Source organism: Olea europaea, chromosome 12 (genome assembly GCF_002742605.1).
Source record: "Olea europaea var. sylvestris chromosome 12, O_europaea_v1, whole genome shotgun sequence".
In the NCBI taxonomy this organism is placed as follows: domain Eukaryota; kingdom Viridiplantae; phylum Streptophyta; class Magnoliopsida; order Lamiales; family Oleaceae; genus Olea; species Olea europaea.
Genome location: NC_036248.1, coordinates 11,675,897 through 11,694,433, shown reverse-complemented (window position 1 = coordinate 11,694,433; position 18,537 = coordinate 11,675,897). Strand labels below are relative to the sequence as shown.

The 18,537-nt window shown below is 35.2% G+C and overlaps 1 protein-coding gene across 4 annotated transcripts in view; it reads right to left on the bottom strand.

The window, feature by feature from the left end:
* Positions 1–725: 725 nt before the first annotated feature.
* The window catches only part of LOC111405633, a 26,671-nt gene continuing 8,859 nt past the window's right edge, over positions 726–18,537 (bottom strand). Inside the window, exons 12-36 of one of the 4 annotated variants that reach the window (XM_023034599.1) lie at positions 9,654–9,698; positions 8,943–9,078; positions 8,762–8,823; positions 8,547–8,675; positions 8,377–8,467; positions 8,229–8,263; positions 8,039–8,114; positions 7,733–7,915; positions 7,427–7,585; positions 7,130–7,151; positions 6,928–7,042; positions 6,690–6,806; positions 5,742–6,062; positions 5,534–5,640; positions 5,213–5,390; positions 5,021–5,129; positions 4,814–4,908; positions 4,265–4,363; positions 3,611–3,677; positions 2,850–2,935; positions 2,455–2,736; positions 2,302–2,376; positions 2,068–2,193; positions 1,801–1,894; positions 726–1,287 (exon numbers count right to left, since the gene is read on the bottom strand). In XM_023034599.1, coding sequence (XP_022890367.1) covers positions 1,100–1,287; positions 1,801–1,894; positions 2,068–2,193; positions 2,302–2,376; positions 2,455–2,736; positions 2,850–2,935; positions 3,611–3,677; positions 4,265–4,363; positions 4,814–4,908; positions 5,021–5,129; positions 5,213–5,390; positions 5,534–5,640; positions 5,742–6,062; positions 6,690–6,806; positions 6,928–7,042; positions 7,130–7,151; positions 7,427–7,585; positions 7,733–7,915; positions 8,039–8,114; positions 8,229–8,263; positions 8,377–8,467; positions 8,547–8,675; positions 8,762–8,823; positions 8,943–9,078; positions 9,654–9,698 — 2,997 coding nt within the window. In that variant the 3' untranslated portion in view covers positions 726–1,099. Of the gene's footprint in view, positions 1,288–1,800; positions 1,895–2,067; positions 2,377–2,454; positions 2,737–2,849; positions 2,936–3,081; positions 3,099–3,610; positions 3,678–4,264; positions 4,364–4,813; positions 4,909–5,020; positions 5,130–5,212; positions 5,391–5,533; positions 5,641–5,741; positions 6,063–6,689; positions 6,807–6,927; positions 7,043–7,129; positions 7,152–7,426; positions 7,586–7,732; positions 7,916–8,038; positions 8,115–8,228; positions 8,264–8,376; positions 8,468–8,546; positions 8,676–8,761; positions 8,824–8,942; positions 9,079–9,653; positions 9,699–18,537 lie in introns of those variants that run through there. The other 3 variants (XM_023034597.1, XM_023034598.1, XM_023034600.1) reach the window with 3 other exon arrangements.

Below are 18,537 nucleotides of genomic sequence, written 5' to 3'. Positions count from 1 at the left end.
ATGTCGACATTGCATACACACCAAATCCTTCGCCACATCGAAGAGCTCATCGACGTATATTTTGTTGAAGTCAACAGCAGTGTGCTTGAAAAACATGTCATTAAAGACCGACTCCATGACCTTGTAGAGGCCACATCGATGTGGAAAAATCCATCACAATCAATTTAAGCTTGTTTGAAAAATGTTCATAAACAATTTAAGTTACAAACAAATAGAATTGAAATGTAAATTAAAAAAAAAAAAACGTCTTCATAAAATTAACCAAATGAGTCCAAAGTACCTTCTGAATATTAAAAACTCATTTTAACTTTTCAAAAGACATGTAAATGAACCCTTAGAATTTTCCATAATATTATTAAAACATAAAGAATAGGGTGGATTTCAACCTAGAAATGGGACTCCAATATATCGGTAGATGAAAGGGATGGTCAAGGCTTTCTATTTCCACGTGAGGCAAAACACAGATGCTAAGCCTAAATTATAAGCATCATTCTGCCACCTTCGCTCTTCCGTTGTGCACTTTAATCCCATTCAAACAACAAGAGCGCACTCACTTACCTGTGAATTGGATGGTTGTATATTGTTGGAATATAGCAAATGGGGTGACTTGATGGGATTTCATAATCCAATCCTCGATTAGTTTTCTTTCATATATTTCAAATATTAAATCTTTTTAACTTTATCTTGGCATTGGTTAGTTGTAAAATGCATACTTGTCGACTAAGTTGAAATCCTCGACTGCTGTAGTCGAAGCACAGAAATTTAGCTTATGATCATCCTAATCAGTATTACATATAAGATACAAAAAAGGCTCGTGTAAATACTGCCATACAAGGTGCCAATATTGTCTCAAGTCTAAAAAACTTCTGAAAGCTGCAAAATGCATTCTTCTACTCAAACCATCCCATTTAATATCTTTAAAACAAGTCTTCAACCTGTTCCTTTCACCTAAACCATACACACATATATATAAACATATGTTAATCCTTTATCAACCAACCAGTTGATTACTATCTGGTAGCTTGGCTACTGGAAGTATGTTGTCTGCCAAATATAGAATAACTTGTGCATAAACAAGGAGCTAGACCAGCACTGTTAATCATTCCCGTTCATTCTTACACGACTTGTTTTCCAAGCTTCGAAGCACAGATTCATTTTCATTCAAGAATTGTGCGTACCTATCTCGCTTCATATGAAATGTTTCCAAAGTTCTTTGCAACTCTCGATTCTCTTCGTCAAACTCGTTGTCTATCTCTCTAAGCTCCATTTGTTTTTCTTCTATTACAGCTGAAAAATCCACAATAAATAAAGGTTCAGATTAACATTCCAAGTGCATGTTTGGTACGCCATATTCTATATGGCTCGACAATGATAAACAAGCTTTTAGATCTCTTACCAAAGATATACTAAGAGTTCAAATTATCACTACTATAATTTTTTTTGGATAGTTAGTGTCACAAATGATTTGTCAAAGAGGAAAATTTAAAGGAAACAAGTATTACTAACCTGTTGATGTGAAGGGAAATGATAAAAACAATACGTATTACCAGGCAAACCTAACCAGAATAAAACTTGGGAAAACTCATCACATTGATAAAACAAGTAGAGTCTAAAAAAATAATCCGAACATCCAAAATTTTAACCTTGATGGAGATCACGCCACACTTATTGATTAGGAAAAAAAAAAAAAAAACAATTGTAAAAGCAATCAAGTGGTAGATTATGAATCCCACGCCTGTCTAAGGATGACACGTACTAGAATTAAGTGTAGATATAGATCAAAGTTATCAAAGCTAAAACCTTGAATTTGAGACTTCCGATATTTGATCCATTCCAATTTCCTTTCAAGCTCGCCAATGCACAAACCATACTTGCAAAGATCTTCCTCGAGCTCCTGTAGAGAAAAATCTCTTTAACAAATGGGAAAAAAAATGTAAAATAGGTAAAATAAAATATTTATCTGAAGAGTTTCTGTAATGGTAGTGCCCAAGTTTATGCTTTTAAAATTTTATAATAGGCAGAATGCAGGTAACACCTCTAAAATATAGGTTTTGTGAATCAGAATACCTTTTGGTGAAGGACGATGCTCCCAGATGAATTTCCCCAATCCTCAGAAGCCACTGAGTCCTGAAAGCACGATATCTTTCCTTGTAAACTTTCACTCTGGAGATTATATTGGTTCACCTTTTTTACCTTCGATGAAAGTGAATCGTAAAAAACCATTAATTTTCCAACTGAACTCTGGGGCGAGAAATTTTCTTGCTTCTGCTCCAATTTGGGAACCTTCAAGGAAGGTGATACCTGCAGCTGCAATGTATTTCCAATTGATCTTTGCAGCTGGACTCTATTTTCCACTAATCCCTGCTCCACATGAACCTACATAAATGTATTCACATACATAAGCATACGACTCTTATCATTAAAAAAGAAACAAGGTTTAGGAAATGTTGCAACCTCTACATTTAAGTTTAGCTCTGGATAACGAGAGTGAGCAGCTGTAAAGGAGAAAATTCCTGCTCTCTGAGGGAGACGAATAGAGCGAATGCAACATTGTCCATGCTGGAAGTTGTAGCGCACAGAATCATCAATATCAAATGAATCTGACTTTAACATAAGAGTATGAAACTGTCCATGTTCATCTTCACTATGGATACTTCTATCCACTTCTCCTTCAGAATTAACGATCTTAAATACAAGATTGTCCAGTTGAGATCCAGCAACACACTGCTTTAGAACCTGATATTTAGGAAACATAAAATTATATTATGTTTCAAAAGCTTGGACTGTTCAGATATTTTCTTGGTGGAAAAGAGGAAAAAACAACGAGGAAGAAGAAAAAGTGTACAAACCGTTGAAGCTGTTGTCAGCCTTCTCATTTCAGTTCGAAACTCTAACTTGTAGATGACTTTCTCTTGTAAAAGTACAGAAAGGGAAACTGTATATGGAAAGAATATTTGACTAAATTACCAGAGCAACATAATTTTTCTAAAATATAAACGTAAAAATCATTTCAAAGTACTTGGCCCAAAATTTGGTATTTAAACAAAACGTGATAGGTAAAAAGAACAAGTGAATTTTTACCTTTTGTAGTGCTTGGCCTACATACACAGGCAAATATGAGAAAAAATTATTAATAATAAAGGAGAGCATAAAAGAGTTGTTCTTAATCCCTAACACATAATACCCCCGAAGTATTTGTTCTGAGCGATACCAAGGAAATCAAAGCTCGCCAAAAAGATAGCTCTCAAATGCTACCACCGAAATTGAGATGAATTTAAAGCTCAAACGGGACTCCAATATATAGGTAAACGAAAGGGAGGACAAAGACTTATTATTCCAATGCGGGAATAAACAAAGTACACCTGATTTAAAAGACACCAAGTAGCATTTGAGGTTGACAGCTAGGCAAAAAAATTAAACAGAAAATAATTATGAACAATGGCCTCAAATGGTTTCTCCACAATCCCAAAGTCGAATAAGGACATTCCTAAGAGACGATAACAAAAATTAGACGAGGCAAATGAGCATGAAGCTTAAAACCGTCATGTTTGGAAGATGAAAGAGCATGCCTATTTAAAAGTGGATCAAAACAAAAGCAGAAGCTGCATACCATGTTTATCGTATCCCTTAGAAACTTTTAAACTGCCGCTCAGGTCTACACACCCATGATCATCTACCTGTCAGTAAAAGGAAGACATAGTTAAGGAAATTGAATATTAGAAAGATAAGAAAACTTAACAAGTGGAGTTGATAATAAGTATTCTAAAGTGATGCGATAAAATAGTTCTTATTTACTTAATCTTTGAAATTTTTTAAAATGCTCCATCATTTGTCGCATTATGCTGCACTCTAAAATAGCATCAGACTTCAAACTGTTAGAAAGTGTTAATATTTAGTCTTCAACTTGTCTCCTCACTCAAAGGCTGGATTATTGTCTTCTTAAAGGCATGACATGTATACTGTTCATAATTTTCATGAACAGGTCAGATTGAGGTTGAACCAGTGTCCTTGTTTGCTCTTCTACTATATCAAACCACCTAAATCCAAAAGCTTAACAGCAATTGAAGCGTGTAAAATTTAGTCTTCAAACCATCAAAATGATTTCTACAAAATATAAATATATTCTGATATCTATTTCTTACTTTCGGACAAGTATTTTTGCTCCAGTAAGAGAGCTCCTTGGTCAACGTATGAGACTAAGAATCCTATTGAAGATCTTCCAATATGCTTTGAAAGACCAGTATAAAATGCCTGTTTGACCTACCTTACAAACATATCCTGCTTTATCTAGAAAAATAAACCCATCGGCACGCAACTGGATCACCTCATCTTGCTTGATATGATTACCATATGAATCAAACAGCTGCGTAATGGAAATTATTTACAGTGTCAATAAAGAATATTGCGATATATCAAGCCAAAAATTTCGCAGAGATGTCAAAACAAAAATGGAAGAGTACAAACACGATATTGATGTGGACATATCAAAAGAAAACTTGTGTTTAAAAACTATAGAATATTGTAAATAATTAATTGACAATCTACCTATAACATGAAAATTGGAACTCACAGAATTAACACGCAAATACCAATCATCAATAAAGTTTCAAATTAACATATTCATTCCCCCTTCTTTCTTCCTCACATTTTCCTGCTCATGAATCTTACCTTGCATCAACAAAAATAAAAATGATTCCATATTCCATGGCGAAATATTTGTCCAAACTTTTCTGAATAATAAGTATGAATTTGTGACACTCATAAACATAGGGTGAATAATGATATTGGGCCACAACAATGACCAATTGCATACCTCTAATACAAGTTCTTTGATTATCTGTCCTGGAAGCAATTTTCTGCATGATGTTGTTGGATTTACCTTGATGCTTTGTGGATCTCCAGGAACGACTAACCATAGAGTTGTTTGGGTGGTGAGAATAAGCAGTGAATATCAAGAATAAAATAAACAATTAATTTGTATACATGTCATACAATTCATTTCTACAACAATTTAGAATACCTTGACATGCAATAGCCACCGAGTGTTTTCCATCTAGCGAGCTTATGATTAATGAGACATCATAACTTGGCCGAATCTTATCCAATTCGTCGCTTATCACCGAGATATCCTACAAAGGTTACTATTTTTGAGTCGAGGCATTTTGGCATAAGATCTATGAGCAAAATAGTTTCAGAAAGCAAGTAAAACTACCTTAATAACCATAGTTAATTTATCAAGTGTTAAATCCACGTCCATACTACATGTATGAGCAAGAAAACCGCTGTTTGAGCTGAGCCTGGTTGTCAGTTCTGGCACACATGTGAACGGAATGCGGTTGCTATATCTATCATAGCATGCTACAGATAGGGAGGGGAAATGCGAACCAATCCTGTCCAATAATTATGAACAAATAAAGATGTAATAACTGTAAAAGATATATTTTTTGTAATAAATCAGCAATAGCAGAAAGAATTAATATGGGCAAACCCAATAAATTATATGGATCACAAACTTAAGAGATAGGCAGCTTACCTTATCGTAATATCCTTGTGCTTTTCACTTAAAACTTTCCAACAATCAGTATCAGCCAATGCCTTTACTCGCACTCGTCTTGTACAATTGACTTCCCTCAACTCTTTCTAACAAATAAAATCCAAACGCAGCAAATACAAGATCAGAGATGGATCTCTTACATTTAAAGCACATGATATAATAGATCAGTTACAAGTATATTACTTACAAGAGAGAATGAAAACGTGTATATTCCAGCTTTCTGAAATATGCGGGATAATTTCGATCCCACTGGAAATATGTACAAACCATGAAATCCCTTATATGATGAAGGGGTTATCCTCCCAGAATAAACACGATTAACACTTCCAACAGTCCGGTCATCAGCCTGGAATTTGACTTCCAAACTCATTTCAAAATTTTCTCGAACAATGAACTTTTGGTTCAATTTTTCGGAGGTTCTATTAGAATTGAAAGACTTTGGACGAACGACTGCAATAATTTTCGCTGGAAGAGCATATCCAGCTTCTATGTCATCAACAGGTAATGCCTGCAAAGGAAGCAACATTGAAAAATGAACAAAACTACATCATAAATATAGTAAAATTGGTAACATTTCTTCCCTGTCATAACTTAAAGGGGAAAGTTTGAGAAAAACCAAACCAAGTGTATCCTTAGGCTGATGTGTAGTAATGCTCAAATCAGGATAAATTTAATTTTCCTTTGAGCATGAACTTTGCTCTTTTATCAGGCAGTTTATTGTCAAATTGATGCTAAAATGTGTACTGATTACAAGTAGCCAACTTGTAATAAAAGCTGTTCACAAATCATCTGAGATCTTTGAACATCATGACGCTACTGGACTTTGCATCAGGATTTCTAACACATCATTTCAACCTTTTCGAGTACAATCAAGCTAGTTTCCAAATATATGCCATACAGAATGTCTGATTTATGAATCCATAAAACGAGCTTGAAAAAGATTTACCAAGCCAAATGGTAGAAAAAAGCAGTTGAACTCCATTTTCCTTATCTTGGAGAATGGTAACTAAAAGCTTCATTTATCTACTTGCTGCATTCTTGTTAATTTGGAAATCTAGCTTTATTCATACTGAGAATCAAGAAATAATATCTCAAGAAAGTATGTTAAGAAATAGAGACAAAATAAACTGCTTACCCCATCAACCTCCAATTCTTGACAATTGGAGAGGCTCAGTACATCAATGATGGAAGGCAATTTTTGACATGCTTTCTCAGTTTGGTTCTCCCACTCGGTATCATTAATGGCAATACACTGCATTCAAGGACGCTACATTTAGTAACATTTTGGTGTAATAAGCTAGTAAAACATCTCCAGGTGGACCCAAAAATAAAGAAAAATCTGAATACCAACAATGTTAAACTAAATGAGTAACCTTTCCAGAATCAATCACATTGATCGGTAATGACAGAGAACCGCGAACGTCTATGAAGTTATTTCCATTGTCAACTGAAAGGAGGCAACCTTGGTCCTCTGGTAGACCAAGTGGCCTATCAATAACAGTATTGAAAGGATTGTCAGAAAGTTTAGTTAGACGCCAAAATCCCTTAAATCGACACATTTAGAAAATGATTTACCTGCAAATCAAACGAGCCTCGCCTATGACAATAATTTAATAAAATGATTAGATTATTTGAGAAATAGAAAATATATTTACATGAAGTCCTAAACAGTTCTAGTTATGATCAAGATGTGTAAAATTTTTTTAGTAAACCTAATGAACGTATGTTTACATTTGTGCCAAAATAGAACATTTTATATCTGCAACTAACTTAAGATATTGCCTCTCGGCAAGTGGATATCCTTCAAATTACATATAAAAAGTACATCAGACTCAAAATTGCGACAATCATTTGCCAATCATGTGCACTTACCACAAGAATCCCCTTGGAGCCCTTCAAGGACTATATACTCTAATGTAGCATACACGTTGGTCTTGTGGCATCCAGCATATGCACCCTTCAGAATTTTAATCTTCTGACCTGCTTCCCAGGATGTTCCTTTCCTCTTTATCACTTTATGAACCCTCAAAACTAAGAGTTTAACCAAATGTATCACAAAATAATCATAAATTTATTCCCGCACAGCTAGCAAAATTGTTAAATAGAAATGTGTTTGAATCTAAAATTATGTAATTACAGGATATAAGGCAGCAATAAGATTTTTTTTATTAAGTGTACCATCTGAAGAAATGCCAAGCTTTTTGTTATTTTCAGGAACGACGACTAAAGTGGGTTGGTCCTCGCCACTATCAACTTCCTCATCATAACGATCGTGCATTTCTAAAATCCAATCTTGATACTGTTTCTCCAGCTGAGGAGGAGTCAATATCTTTCCAGATCTATGTATTTTGATTTGCAACTCTGCTTAAAAGTATGATGTTCAGATTCAAAATAAAATACAGAAACGAGCTTCTTTCTTTCTTTCTTTTGAAAATCAAAACAACAAAATTTAAGTCCCACATTACGGGTAACCAACAACATTACCTTTCTCGATATCAAGTGCCCTGTTACCAAAATTCTTTAATGCAGTGGTGAAAGGATGGTGATGCGCTAAATCCATCTAGAAGACACAACCAAATGAATCTTCGTCAAAAACATTGAAATTGTTGTGTCAAATGAGAGTTATTATTTAAATTAAAGAATCAAATTTCAGGATGTTAATGAAAATCCATACCTTTGAAGGCGTTGGGTTGAAACCAGCATCTGTATCTGAAAACACAACATTTTTCGACGAGAATATATATTTAATGCAGGCAAGTATATTGAAAATGGTGGATACTCTAAGGTAGTGATAAGTTTATTAAGTTACTAGAAGCTTTAACCTATGGAGCATTTCACTCTATAGCTCAACCTCTTCAAAATTTGGGCTCTTTCACCTATTTTTTGCCTGGGCTCCATGAAAGGAAGCCAAGCCTGTGAAAATGAAAAGCAAATTTAACTAAAATACTCTGCATTTCAGATAAAAAGAAATGAATAATTCTGATCAACTAACCCAACGAGCATCCGGCAGTAGTCGACCTAACCGCCGAATAGAGACCCGACTGAATCCCTCATAACTTTCTCTGGTTCCAAGCCCATCTTCTTTCAGCTTGTCTAAAATCTTTTCAATGCTCTCTTTACCCTGTCATCAACCAAACACGTATTTGGGTGAAAAGACTTAACAGATGTCCATAAATCAAAGGCCAAGAATTAAGAACCTAGTAGTACCTCAATTATTGGGAAGTAAACACACTTCAGCCTCGCATTAGCTTCTTGGATTATTCTTTGCCCTAATGAATTCAAATGCAAATATTGACAATTCTTGTAGAATAAAGGAAACATGTACATTGATCATGCTTAAAAGCCATATTTTATATGATAACCAGTTGACAGAAAAAGAGGGGCTTACTTTGACCATCTGTAGAAGTTGCATCCATATTAAATTTAAACTGAAGTTCCATTACAAAATCAGGACCGTTGCAGGAGTTCAGGTTTGTTGTAGCAATCTCTCCCCCTTCTATTACAGCTAAATCAGTTTCGTTGACCTACATAAAATCTCAAAGTTTAAATGAAATTACGGCATTAAATTAATGTGCACAGAACCAAAACATGTAAGCCTCAAGCTTAATCCAATGAGAAGTATGAAATACATCACACAAGAGCTCAAGTAGTTACTCTATTCTACATGAACAAAAATCCATAGACATCAATAAGTTACTCTTATTTTATAAAGAAGCTTTTACAAGTCAAGGTCAGGCTAAACAGTGCTGTCATGATGTATGAAACCAATAATGATCCAGCATCAGGAATCAGCAATCTCTCTCAACCAAAAAACCTTTCATAAAAAGATGCACTAACTCAGTCATAGGACAATGCACTGTGAAACAAATTTAAGTTCATAAGCTCAAATTCCCCCTGGACCAATGTGTAAGTAGACAATTGTAGGCTACTTGGCAGAAGCTATGAATCCATGTATATAGATCACTCCAAAAGGAAAATAAGGAAAAATACAAGGCAAATGAAGAATAAGTGCTTCTTGTAAAGCTTTAAGCGAGAAGATATAATCACAAGGATACATAAACATCATCAAAGTAGAGAAAAAATGACTCTTAAATCTAACCTGAAATTCAACAGGCCGGCCAGTTTTTCCAGACATTTCATCACACTGTCCAAATACAATAAATAAATAAATAAATAAAACATACAACGCATTTCTTCATCAACAACAATTCATGTCAGGAAAATGATCTATGTACTAGCGCATATGAAAACTAGGAATAAGTATTATTTTGGCACCATAAATATCTCCAACGTATAATGATTCTAAAAATATAGATACTTGTTTAATTATCATTCATATTACTCATGTTGTGAATGCCCATTTGTTGTATATAGCTTGTTTAGTCTTTCATATGCTTTAAACATTAATGTGGAATATTTTGGTGTAGACTATGATTAGTTAGTTTCCAAATAATGAGATTAGGATAATTAGCATCTCAATCTCCAAGATTTTTTCTGTTTTCCTAATTGGTTAGTTTTCTATGTTTAGTCTTCCTAGATTTAAGTAGTTTGGTGAACCTAATCGATGGTTTCCTCTCCTATTTATTACTGTAATCTATGCCTATTCCATAATAGAAAATAAGAAAAATTCTCTCATATTTTTCTTCATGGTATCAGAGCATGCTCTGAGCTTGAAACAATATCAAGTCTGATGATGGTCAAATACGAAATGGCCACAGACGAGCAGCACGTCAGATGCCTCTTCCAACCAAACTCAGGCCTCTCACAATGGTGGATCTGAAAATCTTGCACTCCGTCATAAGCTGAATGGACACAATTACCTTCAATGGGCTCGATCTGTGATGATGTTCATATCAAGAAAAGGAAAGGATGATTACCCCAATTGTGCCGCTAAACCTCCTAAAAAGGAAGACCCACTTTTTTGAACACGGAGAGCAGAGAACAACATGGTGATGTCGTCGTTAATTAATACCATGGACAATGAAATTGGGAAGAATTTCATGTTCTATGGAATCGAGAAAGAAGTTTGGAATGCAGCAAAGGAAACTTATTTTGATAATGAAAACACAGCAGAGTTGTTGGAGATCAAAAGTAGCCTTCATGATTTGCGCCAAGGTGATTTGTCTGTCACTCAATACTAAAACATTCTTACTCGTTTTTGGCAACAATTAGATGTCTTTGAGGAATTGGACTGGGACTGACCTGGAGATGCGGCCTAATACAGGAAAATAGTTGAGAAGGACACAGTCTCTAAGTTCAACCCCTGCAACTCGTGCAATAAACTCAACTGGTAACCCCCAAAACCGCAAAGGCAGACCTTGGTGTGACCATTGTCGCATACCTGGACATAAAAAAGATACATGCTGGAAAATCCATGGGAAGCCAACCGATTGGAAACCAAATATGCCACTTCAAATAAAGAAAGATGTGGCTTTACAGTAACTTCAGATAAACAGCCAACGATTGAAGCTGCCCCATTTAATAGAGAGCAAATAGAAATGCTGCAGAAAATGTTCAGCCAACTCCAGTCAAACCCTACAATATCTACTACTACTAGCATAGGGTCTGTAGCTCAAAAAGGTACTTTTCTGAGTGCTCTGGGAGTCAAAACTAAGGATCAACAACCTTTGATTACTGACTCTGGAGCCTCCAACCACGACTGGAAATGCTTCTTTATTCTACAAATACAATCCATGCTTAAAGAATTATAAAGTGAGAATAGCATATGGTTCTCTATCCACAGTAATTGGTATTGGGACAATCATCATCTCAAAGGCAATAACTCTGAAATCTGTGTTGTTTGTTCCAAATTTGACTAGTAATCTCTTGTCCATTAGCAAACTTACTAGAGACATGAATTGTGTTACGAAGTTCTTCCCTACTCATTGTGAATTTCAGTACTTTGATTTTGGGGAGGACGATTGTAATGCCAAACAAAGTGAAGGTCTCTACCTCTTCAAGGGTGATGATCAAAATGAAAAACAATGCCAAAATGTTCATCATCGTTTTAAGAGTTTTAATTCAGTAGCTATTTCAAATAATGAAAGTTATTATGTTATGGCACCTTCGATTAGGTCATCCAAGTTTTATGTACCTTGAAAATTATTTCCATCTTTGTTTACCAATAAAAATTCAAAATCTTTCCCATGTGAAGTCTGCCAAATATCCAAACACACTCAAAAATCCTATCCGACTCAACCATACAAGGCATCACATCCCTTTTCTATGATACATAGTAATATTTGGGGTCCTTCATGAGTCAATAATATTTCAGGAGCCCGATGGTTTCTCTCCTTCGTTGATGATCATTCTAGAATCACCTAGATATTCCTTATGAAAGAAAAGTCAGAAGTAGGTCCAATCTTTAGAAATTCACTCAATGGTACAAACCCAATTCAAAACCAAAATTTAAATTTTGAGAACCGATAATGCCAAAGAATATTTTCATTCTATCCTTGGAAATTACCTTCTTGAACATAGGATAGTTCATCAGAGTTCTTGCATAGACACGCCACAACAAAATGGGATAGCTGAGTGTTGGGTTTTTTATACCCAACAAATCCTGGGTTATGATGTTAACGTGAGTTAATATTATTTCATAGGCATAGACCGATGGATGAAATAAGTCCGACAACCAAGTCCATGATCTACACCTGGCCCAATTGTATTTCCTCTTAGATGGCTTGAATCTTGGCCCGTTTACCTCTTTAATGGTCCAACTTAAAGCCTAATCTTAGAGTATATATATGGCTATAACCCTAGTCACTTTCTTATGATATTTTGTGAGAGAAAAAGTGGCATCCCGGCTGCCCCCCTTTGTGTGTGAAAAATAGCCTCTATAAGTGTCCAAAACGCTTGTTTATTGTGTGCAATTGGTGGTTCCTTCATAGTATACCTATATGGTGTCTTTTCCTAGCCTTTGTGGCCACAAATCATCATTTTTTCTTGTCCTACATGGATAAGATTGAATAGCAACCGAGGTGAATTAGATTGGTTGTGGTTTGGAGCAAATTGGATTGGTTGTTAGTTAAGAAAGATATGTTGGACTGAACACGAAAATCACCGATTTGAAGATCTTTCAAGAGAGCTTCCGCAAAATTTTGGTATCAGAACTTCAAGGTGGTGGTTTTGGCTCGTGAAACATACCAAAAAGTCCAGAAATCGCAGCAGAAATCAGATCGAAAAAGTTGTCCAAAAACTGTCAAAATCAACCTCTGTTTTTCGCATTTTCTGATCAATCCAGAAGGAGTTTTGGGAAACAGAGACCACTGGCGTACGTACAGGTGGAGGTGAACCCTGCAGGACAACGCGTGTCGGCAACGAAGGTGCATGGCAGTGATGCATGAAGACCACGCGCAGAGTTTCCTAGGCACGTGCGGGTGCGTGGAGCTTTTTTGGCGACGGTCTCTCCAAGCAGTTTGTTTCTCACATTATTTCTGACATTTTTCGTGTTGAAAGTTTTATGTTTTAGGGTCTTCAGTAGAATCTGGACAGCGTTGTTCTTCGGACGTTCGGACTTCGATTGTGATTTCTTGGTTGCTGCAGTTTTCAGAGACTTTAGGACGAATAGTGGTGGTCCTAAAGTATTAGATTCGCGTGTCTCATAATTTACGGACTCAGATTAGTCTGCTCTAGTAAATTGGTTGAAACTTTTACATTATCACACTAGCAGATCATCGTGTGGGGTGATAATTAGGATTGGAGATTGTCATTACTTGGCAACCATTGCTTGTGCTAGAAAATTTAGGAATTATTTTCTCTATTTGAATTGTTAGATTTAATAATTGTAAGTTAATAACTGCTTCTGTGTTTAATTTATTGCATTGCATTGCATGAAAATTTGAATTTTTTGTTAATATACTTTCGTGTTTGCAATAATTATCCCATTAGAACACCTGGACTTGACCCATTCGAATATTTCATTGATCTAAGATCGTGAATCTTATGAAACCCTGAGAATCTAGAACGATGTATATTGCGACCTTAGGATAACTTTGTGTGACCTATCTGTGTTTTAGTTGTTCTGTTTTTCTTAAAATGTCTTCACACTTTGAAGTTGAAATTTTTAATGGGAAAGGGGATTTTTCTATTTGGCAACAAAAGATAAAAGGTATTTTGGTCCAACAAAAAATTTTAAAAGCTGTAGATGACAAATTTCCTAAAAATTTAACAGAAGCAGAAAAAGAAGAGTACGATGAACTTGCATACACTTCAATTATTTTACACATATCTGACACTGTTTTGAGAAAAGTAGGAAAACTAGATTCTACAAAACAACTTTGAGAAAAGTTGGAGGACTTATATTTGCTTAAGTCTATTCCTAATAAGCTATACTTGCTTGAACTTTTTTCAGCTTTAAAATAGATCATTCAAAGGATCTTGATGACAATCTGGATGTCTTTGACAAGTTAGTTCAAAACATCGTTAATTGTGATGAAATTAAGTACGGTAGGAACACATTAACACCCGAGATTGTCATAAATTCGCTTAAGAGTAAGGAGATGGACATTAAGGCTGAAAAAAAGGATATGAGGAGTGGCGAGTTAAATATGATGAGTAGGATGAAGTTTAAGCAAATGAATTTGGGTACAATTCAAGACGGTAGTGATTTGAGTAGCGACTCGAGTGATGAGGATAGTAAGAAGAAGGACAAGGGAAGAGACAAGTCTAGTGGAAGAAGGTGTTACAGTCGTGGTAAGTATGGGCACTTTATTAGGGATTGTCCCAAGAAGAAAGATAAATTGAAGGGTAAGATGAGAGGTGATGCGAATTTGGTTGAGGGGTCGAATTATGACCCTAGCTAGGTTTATTGAGAGTAAGCCTAGATACTGCATATGCATCTGTGTGTGATCCTTTTTGCATGTGTGTGACTGCCTAATTTTGTTGCATGATTATATGTTGCATTTCAATTTGTTTGATGTGTGTTTGCATGAATTTGAGGTAATGTGATTACTTAGTGTAATTGTTTACATGCATAGTAGTTTAGGATGCATTAACAGTGTGTTAGATGTCTTTTAATGAAGTGGAATGTAGATGCCTAGAGGTACATTGTGGTATGTACCGGGGATGTGAAGTGTGACATTTGGATCACGAGTGGAGATGTGATAAAATGTCGAGGATCCTTTATCTGTAAAGAGACCCTGATCAGGTGGAGTGTGAAAGAGGCACTTCTATCACTTCTGTTAAGTGAAGACCCATTATCCAAGTAGGTTGGGAGAAGTGATGTGGAGATGGAGGATTATCCTGTGGACTTAAAATCTATTGTGACTGTTCTAGAGGTGTGAGCAACACGGAATGGGATAGGATAAATGTGGTGAGATCTTTTCGTAGGTCATTTATGCACGTGTTGCATATGTGATTGATCATGGTTTGATTGACTTGGTGTTAATCTAAAGTTCTATGTGAATGTGCTTCTGAAAAGGTCTATGTATATATATTATCTTATAGTATATCGTCATCTCATGTGTATTTGTTCTCGATTGTTTACTGTTAAATCTTTGCTTCTACTTGAATTTTTTGACCTTAGCCCCTGTTAGTACATGGAGTAGGTATGATATGTGTTCCAGATTGAAAACACGAAGTAAAGTCTATGATCCAATTTTATTGGCTACCTTGATTATGCAAGTGCTAATTGTGTGTTTTGATTGCTTGTAGATTTATTGCGCATCAAAGTGGAGATTTGTTGGGTTTTTTTATATCCAATAAATCTCGGGTTATGATGTTAACATGGGTTAATATTATTTCATAAACATAGGCCGATGAATGAAATAAGTCCGACAACTAAATCCATGAGCTACACTCGGCCCAATTGTATTCTCTCTTGGATGGCTTGAATCTTGGCCTGTTTACCTCTTTAATGGTCCAACTTAAAGCCTAATCTTAGAGCATATTTATATGACTATAAACCTAGTCACTTTCTTATGATGTTTTGTGAGATTTTGTGAAAGAGAAAGTGGCATCCCGGCTGCCCCCTTTGTGTGTGAAAAATAGCCTCTAGAAGTGTTCAAAACACTTGTTTATCGTGTGCAATTGGTGGTTCCTTCATAGTATACCTTTGTGATGTCTTCTCTTAGCCTTTGTGGCCACAAATCATCATTTTTTCTTGTCCTACGTGAGTAAGATTGAATAACAACCGAGGTGAATTAGATTGGTTGTGGTTTGGAGCAGATTGGATTAGTTGTTGGTTGAGAAAGATACGTTAAACAGAACACGAAAATCACTGATTTAAAGATTTTTCAAGGGAGCTTCCGCAACACTGAGAGAAAAAATCGACACATTTTAGAAGTGGCTTGTTCTATTATGTTCACTACCCAAGTTCCAAAACACTTCTGGGGGGAAGTCGTTCTTACTGCCACCTATCTCATCAATAGAATGCCTTCAAGAGTCCTAAGATTCCAAACTCCATGCCACGTACTCACAAAAATCTACCCACAATCCAGACTCATCTCGTCCTTACCACTAAAAATCGTTGGGTGTTGTCCACATACCACCTCATCACCCAACTAATGAGCACCTCGATTCAGTATATAGGATTCTTAGATATCTTCAGAGAATACCAGGAAAAGGGCTATTTTTCAAGAAAGGGACAAATAGAGGCATAGAAATCTTTTTAGACGCTGATTGAGCAGGATCTTTGACTGATCGAAGGTAGGGGTGAACGCGGTTCGATTTGGGCGATTTGTGCTATATTTTCAACTCAAATTATTTTATGCGGTATGAAATTTTTTCAAACCAAACCAAACCATTTTATTTTTCGAACCAAACCAAATCAAACCATTATTTGCGGTTTGGTTCGATTTTAATCCACAATTTACCTTTCGACATTATAGTAATGTATTTAACGTAAGTTAAATATAAGTTTAAACGAGAACTAATTATGTTAAATGTTAAATTACATTCATATTTACCATGAAACCTAAGAATAAATTATTTTCAAAGTTAGATGCTAAAAGATGTTAATAGAACAAATGCATCTTTCTTCATTTTTATTTATCTTTTCTTGTTTGATATTCGTATTGTCATATAACTATTGATAAAGGTAGAGTTACATTCTGTTATTATAGTTTTGTTAAAACTCCTTTAGTCTTGCCAGTAAGATGTTAAATAAGGATTGAACGTGATATGTTTAGATGTACAAAGGGTGAGTTTTGACTTATTAGAAATTGACGAATTTCATCCTCAACTACTTTATGAAAGTAGAAGGTAGTAATGCTAGTTAGGGAACTTTAACATTTTCACACAATCAATATGTTTCGTCCTTCGTTTTTTTCAAATCACAAACAAGTTTATTATCAATTAGGCACACGAATAATCATTTTTTTTATCCAAACCAGAACTCATAAGTGTATAATAAGTTCAAAAAAATAAATAAAAGAAAGAACATTGGGAAAATAGGTTGAATAAGAACTAAGATGAGAAGAGAGAAAGAGACGACTCGAGGAGAGATTAGTAGACTAATAGAAACAGACAAAGGTGATTAGTGATTTGTTCAACAGTGACAGACAGGCGTCACATGTTAGGAAAATGAGAGTTTATGTTAGGGCTTCTAAAGTTTTGGACGTGATTTACTGACGTAATTTTGTTGAATCAAAATTTGGATTGTTGAAAATAGATGTTTTTTATTCATTTCATATGATTTTGGAATAATTTTAGTTTAATTTAGTATTGGGGAGGGACGTGTTGTGAACTTGTTAAATCATATGTCAATAATGATGAACATAATTTATTTTTTGATTTCAATAGGCTAGTTATAATTTGTATTACTAAATTCGCATTTTTTTTAAAAAAGAAAAAACTGTAAAAATTTTAAGTTAATAAAATTAATGTTTTAATTAAAAAATTTAAAAACAGTTCGATTCGGTTTTGTGTAGTTTTTGAAAATCAAAACCTAAACCAAACCATTTTGAAACGGTTTGGTTCGATTTGACAAAAAGGAAACCACGGTTCCACGTGAACTTGAAACAACGGTTTCAACTCAACAGTTTCAGTTCGGTTTGCGGTTTCGTGGTTTTTTTGTGCAGCCCTAATCGAAGGTCTACCTCTGGCTATTGTTCCTATATATGGGGAAATCTGGTCACCTGGAGAAGCAGGAAGCTGTCAGTTGTTGCTAGAAGTAGTGCTGAAGCAGAATATAGATCAATGGCGCACATAATTTGTGAAGGAATGTGGCTAAAAAGACTTTTGGAAGAATTGAAGATCCCATCTGATGATCCAAGGCCATAAAATGCATATTTATTGAATATTCCTCTCACCAAAAAGGTTACAACCTTTTTGGTTGATAGAACTATAACCTCAATGCGAAGCAAGTAGCTTAGTTTAATCCTAAAGGTTGAAGCAATCAAAAATAAGGAGAGTCTCTACTTGTTGATATGTGAACTTGTAATGGTAAAATCTATCCAAACTAAGAGAGGGTAAGGATTAGAATTGTTTAAACTCCTAACCTTAGAATACACCCCGGAGAAATTGTGTGAAAAGAATAAATTTGGGGATTGTGTATCTCTCGAGTGACGTAAGGATAAATTTGACCACTATGGGTTTGGGATAAACTAATCATAAGTTTGATATGTTGGCATGAGTTCACACACACACGTTGAGTATTGCATTTGATGAGTAAAGGTTGATTCAATTCTCGCACTCTTGATATTGTTTCTATTATTATTACTAAGTCCAATCCTGAGACACGGCAAGCTATTAAGCCCTGTTTGTTTAGCATTAAGTCACTACATTGTTTGAGGACAAACAATAGTTTAAGTTTGGGGGATTTGATAAGTGTGTTTTCACACACTTATTTAGCTCACTAACATGACTTAAACATGGACAAAATAGTCGAATTATGACTTAATCTTGTTAAATTCATGCTATGTAGGTGTTTCTATGGAAAAGATGGAATTCAGAAGAAAAGAGCCGAAAAAGGACCAAAACAGAACAAAGCGATAGATCGAGGACCAAGTTGCAAATAATCCATAGATGAGACGGGAAATGAA